At 40.1% G+C, this 9,470-nt stretch overlaps 1 protein-coding gene across 1 annotated transcript; it reads right to left on the bottom strand.

Moving 5' to 3' along the window:
- LOC115751146 (serine/threonine protein phosphatase 2A 57 kDa regulatory subunit B' theta isoform-like) lies at positions 1–6,855 on the bottom strand. The gene is made up of 2 exons (XM_030688891.2): positions 4,727–6,855; positions 1–874 (listed from the first exon to the last, which is right to left on the bottom strand). The coding sequence occupies exons 1-2, from the start codon at positions 5,942–5,944 to the stop codon at positions 518–520; spliced, it is 1,575 nt and encodes a 524-aa protein (XP_030544751.1). The 5' UTR covers positions 5,945–6,855; the 3' UTR covers positions 1–517.
- Between the last annotated feature and the right edge of the window lie 2,615 nt (positions 6,856–9,470).

Raw genomic sequence — 9,470 nt, 5'->3', positions numbered from 1 at the left:
TCACCAAAAATAATAACCAAGCTTCTTCATACATAAACATGGAAGCAACCAACAATCCCATCTCAAACTCAACAACTTTAGGGTGGCATAAAATTGAGCGGAGAACGACCAATATCCAAATGAACCAAATTTAACAACATACAAACAATCATCTCCGACACACTATCTATCGTCATTTTTAATAACAGCTTTACGAGAGGAAAAGGAGCAAGCTTACCAGTACTATTAACGGGAGCACCACACAAACATGTGAGCCCGTTTGTCTTGGCCACCCAATCTGGTATGTACAGCAACTGCATACAAAGCTCAAAATGAGGCATTTCGTGCACCTCATTTGACGGCCATAAGTGACCGCCAAAATTGCATGTAGAGGAGGACTGTGAGCTGCTGAATCCATGCATTAAGCAACAGTGCCGGAATATTCCATGCGTTCAAGCTGCGGGGACCAAATGAAGGGGGCTCACACAAGGATCAGAAATAGCTTGCATCGGAAAGTTCGAAGAGATCGTGGACCATCCTAGCCAGAAGGTGCATGTGCTAATCTGCGGGGCACAAGCACGGCTTCATTACTGGCAGCTTTCATTGCAGCGATTTCTTCTAGTCGCTTCCACGTGGCTTCACGCTGCAACTTGACATCCTTTTCTTGCGCCTCATCTTCCTGGAATTTGGCCAAACACTCCTCAAAGAGCTCCGGGTCAACATCAGAGTAGATCTTGCGCACATTCAGAGTCAAGCTCTGAACTGCTTGATTCCAGTGGCTTCTAGCGTTCCTTTCCAGGGCAGGGAAGATAATCGGCAGTAACACTTTGCAATTTTGCTTGATTAGATTCTCAATGTGATCGTTGTTCCATAAGAAAAGAGCCCTCTCTGCAACCTGCACAAGGAGAAAAGGAGAAAAGGTCAGGTACGGAACCAAAGATGCTGACATTGTCAAACCTCAAGAATGTTGACATTGCCAAGACGAACCTGGAACATCTAAGTTTCACTACATAGCATAACCAATTTGAGACATCATCCAGAAATAGAACAATTTTTTAACAAATAAGGTTGAGCCGAACATCTGCAGATATAAACAAAACAAACGTGACGTTCAAATGTACCTAAGGAACTTTGATCCCTTTTTTTTTTTAATGCTCAGAAAGACATTCTGTTTTCAGGCCAAGTAAAATATCATGGTGCCAAATTCAGCATTTTTATCAAATTCTGATCACGGTTATTCCTCTTCTCCTTTTTAGTTTGAAGAGATATCAAACTAAAGGGAGGAAAACAAAATAAGCTAGATACCCCACAAGATTATTGTTCTCTCAAAGGTGAAGATGAACTTTCATGACAAGAGTACCAAAATTGCTGTAATAATCACAATGTCTTAATGACTGCATTCCTACAGGCATGACAGGTTGCCCATCTCATGCTTTCAGAATGGGACAAAAACGTCATCGTCTGCTCAAGATACCCAGCAGAACCTCATTGTATACTAAAAGAAAGGAATTTTCACATTTCATAAGACCAATCAACAGGACCAGAATTTCAAGATACTAAGTCACATGTTCAATCAAGTTTGGTTCCTTCGACCCAAAAAAAAAAATATCATGTTTGGTTCCACACCCTAGATAACATCCTTATGAAGCTTAACCAATAGCCTTGTTGGCATTTCCAGCATTCCTTAAAACGCCAATTAATCCATAATCACTAGTTCTATTCAGAAGGGAAGACAGAAATCTTTTACCAAGAGAGATATTTGGATATTCAACCGATGACTTAATAGACCTCAAACAAAAATGCTTAATTAATCTACTATGCATTTCAAATATTTTCGTGCAGGGATGCACATGAGCTAGTAATTCAGTGTGAAAATATGCTTTTGTTTCAAAATTGAAACTCAATCATTTGTTGTTACCACATGTCATGAATTTGAATGCATTCAAACAGAAAAGCTGTTGTTACCACATGTCATGAATACCCACTATCGTCCATTTATGTGAAGCAGTTAAGAAAGAACCAGAAAACTTAAGCATACAGAGACTAAGGTGAAAAGCCTAAAATCAAGTTTCAAAATAATATATTTTTGTTATCTCTGTAATCACTCTGCTGCCACTGGGCTCAAGGACCCATTTACTCTACCTCCGTGCACCCTAACCAAAAAAGGAAGCCCTTTGCACACAGAAAAGTAATAAGAAGAATGAACTAATTAAGTGCAACTGTATGTCAGCATTCCATATAGGATAAAATTAACAAGACGGGACATGAAAGATTGGCTGACAGTATCAAGGGCAGAGAAGCGAAGGGACCTTTCCACCCTACTAAGATTTGGCTATGTACTATACAGAAGATATGCAATTGGCCATGTTTAGATCAAATATTTTCTATTTAATAATAGTGGGATGGGATTCTCCCTCCCTCCCTTCCTCGTGCGCGGGGGCACGCCCCCATGCACACACTCCAGAGATTGTAGTACCAGAAGGAATCCCTCAAGGGCTATCAGTTAGAGATTCATTGAACAGAAACGTGTTAAGAACCAATCTCTTAAACTGCAGCACCAGTTGCTTTGCAGGTGTTATGGAGATTATTCAGTCATACTGGATGCCAAACTAGGGAATCTATGGTCGTTCCAAATACGATCCATGACATGAGTTTAATAGATCCAAGGTAAACAAAACAAGATTTTTAATTTCAAGTGTAAATTTTTTTAATAATTGATGAATTCTAAGAATCGTTGCAAATAGTCAAGTCTTCAATTTTGCTATGACAGAGTATGAGTGGGATGATTACTGTTCCTATTCTGATGAACTGCATGTTTTGATGACCATCTCAATGCAATTCCATAAAAAAAATGAAAGAATGCCGTCAATTGAGTGGTTTAGGTAGTCAACAAAAGGGTGCTCTTCATTTTACTTATGAAAAAATGGAAACGGAAACAGAGGACCAAAGAACAGAGAGATTTTCAGTTTGGAATGCAAAAATTGATGTCCATAGCTGTTATCTCCAACTAGTCTGTAATAACACTATGCCCACTATTCAAACCGCAAGTGTGAATTTCATTTGCCATCCAACAAGCAACTGACAGGAACAACAGTATTTAAAACAACCAACCCAAACTATTGTAGATTTGAGTTTTAAATCGAAATAACTACCCATAGCTATCTACAACAAACCGAAAAATGGCCCAACCTTTTTATTTCATTTTTCGCTAGCCAATGACCTCGATATATCATAAATTTTTATAACAGCAACCTTAATACTACTTACCAATGAGACTTCTATAGGGAGCTGCCCCCCATTTCCCACACAAACTAGAAACCAGTAATTTATATCATGCAGACATAAAGTATATACTAGACAAATGTCATGGCAGATTAAAATTTTCAGGAATGACTGCCATAAAAGACACATTTGTCATCATAGTGCCAAACTTACAAAAATTACTGTTCTGTTTAATATAGTCACCCAAATCCTTTTGTTTAGTTTTTGAATTTTTCGGCAGTTAGAGAAACTGCATGTTATTAGACAAAGCCAATGGCACTCATACCATCACTCAAAGAACTCCCCTGCAGAGAGCTATTTATCCCGCAGTATAAGCAACAATGAGCAACCAAATAGGAAACCAAACCAGACCTAACACCTTGCTTGGGTTATATTTGATTTCACATGGAACATAGTACAGTTTGGTCTGGAAAATACCACAAATAGTCCATATTATTTTCCAAATTAAGCAATATGCATCCCCATGCGTAATGGGACTATGACAGAAAGCTCCTCCTTCGCACATAAGACGGATCTAATCAACCACCATTTAGACAATCAGCATGGCCCAGAAAGGGGAACTGTATATGCACATAAGCAAGCTCAAGCAAATTTGACCCTTAGATTTCCATCCAAATGCAAAATTATGGTTGTGAAGGGAACTTAAAAGGAGAGGGTACTTTGATTCCAACTACAATCAACCAAGTATGTAAGCTTAGCCAAAAGAAAAAACAAGTACTTAGCAACCCTTGTCTTCTTCAAACACGCACTTTCCAGATGCATCTGACAGGTTCAAGAGCCCAACAAAGCATTTTATTATGCACTTATGAGTGCCATGACAACCGGATGGATTATTCTTCTGGCATTCTTTTAGATGACCCTATCAGGCAAAAATGTCTATCAACTTCCTCATTGTCCTACAAGAACAACCAGTTGAATAGGACTAACATGTACCATAAATGCCTATAAATATCAGAGACAACCTCTTGCATTTTTCTACCACATTCTCAATCAGTGTAGAATTAGTACCCATGAGTTTAAATCACAGAAGGCACTAAAGCACCGAAGCTCTGAACTAAGCACATGTGCATACACCCATAAAGCAAAAATTATACTATCGGTCTAAATATGCTGGAACCAAATCCACAGTAAAAATCTCTTTTTAGCAATGTTGTCCCACAAAAAGCTCAATATGCTCAAAGGAAGTCAGGCAGAAGTTGTAAGATATGCATAACACAGCACGTGTACAATTCAAAGTTCCTTTAGCCACTAGGTCAAGCTAGGAGTATAGTTTGAGAGCAGGATATACTTCCTCACTTCTATAGATTATCATACTTCTTCCTTTGAGGTGGAAGAAACGTTTTACACAGTTGAACGCCTTGCATGCTCGAAGATGACCAAAAACAAAAGGGCAATTACATAAATATCGTAAAACCAGATTCTTTGCAATAAGATGAAGTTCATCACAGGGAGAGGGAGAGAAAACCTGAAAATGTGAGCTGCTTAAGCAATGTGCTATCCGACGAAACAAAGGAACCATACAGCGCTGAAATTCTGGGGCTTGAGTTGCTTCTAAAACTTCTTCCAGCTCTCCAAGAAACATGACTTCCTTCGAACTATTTGTAATTGGCCAATACTTTAGCATACCCCTTATAACAGTATCAGCAAGCTTGCAATCTTTCTCCACAAATTGTGTAATGCAGTAGGATAGCTGCTGGTGATACATTGGAATACATTTTGGTTTGTGAAGTGGAATGAGTGCTCTAACAAGAAAGAGCTTGTGCTCTTCTTTCAGTGGCAGAGCAAAACCATTGATAATGCTTCCCAAAATTTCCAATAGTTCAGCAATTCCATTATGCTTCTCGGTTTCAAATATAAAGCGAAAGAAGATATTGTTGATAGCTTTCCGGATAAATGGTCGGTGCACCATGAATTTCCCATAGATACGATGAAGAATAGTTTTCAAGTAATCTCTTTCTCTCGGGTCCTCAGAGTCAAATAGATCCAATAGCCTGAGAACAAAAGAATGGTCAACATACCTCTTGGCCAGCTTGGCATCAGTTTCTGGAGATGCCACAAATCTGAGAAGGAATTCATACACAATCTGTAAGTGAGGCCAAGCAGGATCCATCGAAGGTTCCTCTTCTTCCAAATCAAAAGCTTCTAGGACTTTGTTCTCACGTGGAGGAGAAGTTAATGTCCTGAACAGATTTATTGACACCATCTTTATAGTTTCTTGCATCGCGACTTCAGGAAATTTTCCATTTGCAGAAGTAATATAATCCACCAGCTCCACCAAGGTCTGACGCTTAATTTCTTTTTCCTTGATGTTCTTCGTAGGATCAGTAAAATCAAAATTCACACAACACAAATTTAACTTTCTGATAAACAAATTTTGCTTCTCCGAGTTGGGGACATCTTTAAAACTAGGCAAAGCCTCGTAAGAAGATGCTGAAAATGTGCCATTCAGCTTAGAGTTCAAAACCTGAGGGAGCTTACTTCCATAGTTCAACCCCAACCCCGAATTGGAATTAACGCCTGGAAGAGCAGATCCACTCGAACTCCCATAGTGGCTACCCGCTACATCGTTGCTTCTTGAAACTGCAGAAGCACCATACGAGGACGTAGAGGTTCCCCCACCTTCACGATTATCCGCAGACTTAGATGGCTTCTTTGGCAGCCTATTCAATATCTTGTTAATCATAGTTGAGATGACAGAAGAAGCTCTGTCTGGTGTACGACTGCCAATTGGACGCTCACAACTCCTTTGAAGATGATCTGAAAAAGGAGACTAATTCTCTTCACCACAGACAGTCCAGGCCCGAAGCTTCAAGTTTTGCACATCCAGCTCCACATATAGAGAAAAAAGCTACTCCAATCCAGCTAGGAAAAGTACTTCCCCATCTAGGAAAATATTTTAAGCCAGCTTTACCTTGTGGGGAATGGAATCCCCAAGCCTTCCTAGCTACAAAAATTTCACACAGCTGACCCAAACTCAACCAAATCAGCAAGCAAAGCCCCTAATTCGCTTTTCCCACATCAGGAAAATCCAGCTGCGTATTCTCTCTCTCCACTCCAGGACGGCGAGAGAGCATGCCCTTTAGACTTACCAAAACCGACCCATATAGCAAAAAGCACTCCAAATGATATAACATCCCAATTCAGCAGGCTCAAACAAGAAAAGGGACAGGAGAAACAACAAAATTTTCAGCTCCTCCCCCTTTCGGCTATCCGTCCAACCAACACTCGGAAAAGGAAAGGTGTGAAGACTAAATCCACACCTTCCTCGCTCTCTCTCCCTTCTCTCTTTAGACGACGCGAGAATCAATAAGCAGCTCAGATGACCCAGCTGAAATCAAGACAATAGCAGATCTAATGAAACCCGCAATGAAAAGCGACCTACCAGAATCAGAGCATCATAGGTCTCGAGAAATTCAGACTCAAGAAGGAGGTGGGTCGAAATTCATTCACAACAAGAAAGAAAAAGATGGGATTTTTTTCCCTTCTGCATGCTTGCAGAGAAAGTTGAGCTTGTCATTCCCTTTCCTTTTGAGAGAGAGAGAGAGAGAGGGCAGTCTCTGGCTGCTGTTTTCGTTTAACTGGAAATTGCCATTATTTTGTTTATCTCCTTTTGGCGAAAGTTTTGTTCACCTTCTCCTCCTCCTTTCGATCCAATGGAATTTCAATTTCAACCCCACGATTTGACGAAATTGCCCCTCGAGCTGTCCCCGAGAACCACCTCCGTCAACTTCGAGATGACAAAAGGTTAAAAATGGTAAATCGAGGCTGTCTGAATTTGGAGGAAGTTCTTTCGCATCTCACGCGCCATGCGACTCGCGCGTGGCCTCCCTCCTATCACGGTGCACCCGCAACTAGCGAGTTCCTCTTTGCGACCCTTGTTTCCGGGTAAATTACAAAAACAACCCCAAGAATGGTTCGACGACCCTATAAAAAAAATCAAAAACACCACAACACCAACCCCCCCAAAAAAGGAAAATAATAACTTGAATATCATTTAGGCCTCTTTTGCAAACTCAATTAGAGGTGATCGACTTCAGACAAGGAGATTTCAGACCTAAAACCCGAAACCTATTATGTTGTAACCGATTCTCAATTTTTAGAATTTGAAGTCTACCAAACTTGTCCTTATTTTTTTTTTTGTCTAGTTCCAGAGTCTATCCAAGAACTTGTTTTTTTCTTTATTCCGATTTTATTTTTTCAAGCAAAATAATACGAGGAGTAATGAAACTATTCAAAGTAAAAATAAATAGTAAAAATTACTATCTACAAAAAGCTACAATTGCTAAGAGGAAAGGTGAATGAATGGTGTCATGTTGCCGAGTCGCTTTTCACGAGGTTAGATTTTAGGGGAAAAACACATTAGGGTTCGATTTTCGGATTGGGTATTCATTCGGAACCCATAACCGAACCTGTTTCAACCGGTTTCGAAAATTTGGAATCGGTTCTCAGACTTGTTCCAACGAGAACCGGTTCCCGAACATGTTTTTTGGATGATCCGGCCCGGTTCCCGAGTCGAACCGGTCCAGTTGCACACCCCTAAACTCAATCACTTTAAACCAAAAGTCCAAAAAAGAAAAGAAAGGAAAAGGAAAGGAAAATCATGCTGTTTCAAAAGCGATAAAGCTCGACACGTCGAATGATCGATGCAAGTGGGCGATAATGTCGTACTAAAAATTTCAATTGAGATTACGATCTCGAACTCTCTTCGCCGCTTTTTACATTTCCTCGTCGAGTATTTATTATTCCCCGCCGGTGATATAAACTTATAATATTATTCACTAACGCCACGCGAGCTAAGATTGTCTCACATAACTCAAACTATCACCTAATCCGACCAAAAACACGTAGTTAACTATTAAAATACGATACCCGAGTGTTCGAACAAGGATATAAGATTTCGGATTTCCAGAAATCAATCTTTGCAAACGCACTTGCGATTCTCGAACCCGCGACGTCGTGCCGTTTTACGCACGGCCTCTTTTATTTTTTTCTGTCGAGGTTCCGTCCGATCACGATCAGCAAACGACCCCGTGATCGACGGCGTCCCGGGAAATGCCGAGGTTCGGAACCGTGAACGGACAAAAAAAAAAGATTGATCCCCACTTGCTCCTCGTGGGCATACGAAGCTTTGAGCCTTTTAAAGCTCGAAAATGAAAACCCTACAAGCTTCCAAATATATATATATATATAAAGAAGCAAAAGGAAAATACTGAAAAAAAAAAGTCGAATTGGGATGTCTTTCTTTCCTTCTATAAATAGAGCACGAACCTATCGAATGACTAAGATACATGGCGGTCTTCCTTTTCACCTGCCCATCAATTTCACAGCTCACTCCACGCTTTTGACTTAGCCGATTTCTAATTATCGCTTTGCCACCACGGGAATTTCTCCTTCTTCTTTTTTTTTTTGGATCGAAAGAAAGATGCCACTCATACGTCATAATAATAATTTGAAAATTACTTCTTTAAAATCTAATAAATTTCAAATAACTGATGCATAATCTGCAGTAAAATACACACTCTCATCTTTCTAAGTCCACCGTCCAAATCACTTGGCTCATGTGTAAAAAAAAAACCCGTGGTGCTTTGCAAGAATCGGTGATGGGTGGCTTGACTTTCATTAATTTTTGGACCGCTAGTCAACCGAATATGGATAAAGCTCAATTCGGGGTTAATCAATGGAATTCGAAGTAGGTGAAGGGATCCCATCATCCGCACTTGTAGTCCAATGTTGTAAGAGCAGAAAATGTTCCCAAAAAAAAGCAGGTAAAGAAAAACGAGTCGGAGTCCGAGGTGGGTGACGAGGATTACAGTCCCGATGAAAAGAAGCTCCATCCAATCAAAAGCATAGAAATCAAGAATCAGTGCAAGGTCAAGACAAGACCCGATCAAATGCCGGTCTCAACCGATGTCCCACACCTCTTTAAAGAAATTGTCTTTACATTGACAAAAAGAACAGCCAATCGAAGCTTTTGAATTTTTTTTTTTGCAATTGTGGGTGAATTTCGATGCCGAGTATTAAATCGATCTCTCTGCTCCGGTCAAAGAGGTCGTTAACGCAAAGATTAAGGGATTTTAGAGAAGTACCTCAACGTGATTTGACCCTGAGGATTAGGCCATTTCTTTTCTCAGCACACGCACAATTTGAGAGTCATAACGAAGCAAGTTGCATGGGAAGAGTGTATCATAAGATGAGATTTCAAATCCTGG

The sequence above is a fragment of the Rhodamnia argentea genome, chromosome 11 (genome assembly GCF_020921035.1).
Source record: "Rhodamnia argentea isolate NSW1041297 chromosome 11, ASM2092103v1, whole genome shotgun sequence".
Lineage (NCBI taxonomy): Eukaryota > Viridiplantae > Streptophyta > Magnoliopsida > Myrtales > Myrtaceae > Rhodamnia > Rhodamnia argentea.
The sequence above is the reverse complement of the archived record's forward strand: the minus strand, read 5'-3'. Positions and strand labels throughout refer to the sequence as shown.

What these genes read in the sequence shown, in the direction of transcription:
- LOC115751146 (XM_030688891.2), bottom strand. Translation starts at nt 5,944, where the DNA reads ATGATTAACAAGATATTGAATAGGCTGCCAAAGAAGCCATCTAAGTCT. An exon ending in TAAGCAGCTCACATTTTCAG is followed by an intron (nt 875 to 4,726) that starts GTTTTCTCTCCC and finishes CTCCTTGTGCAG; the next exon opens with GTTGCAGAGAGGGCTCTTTT.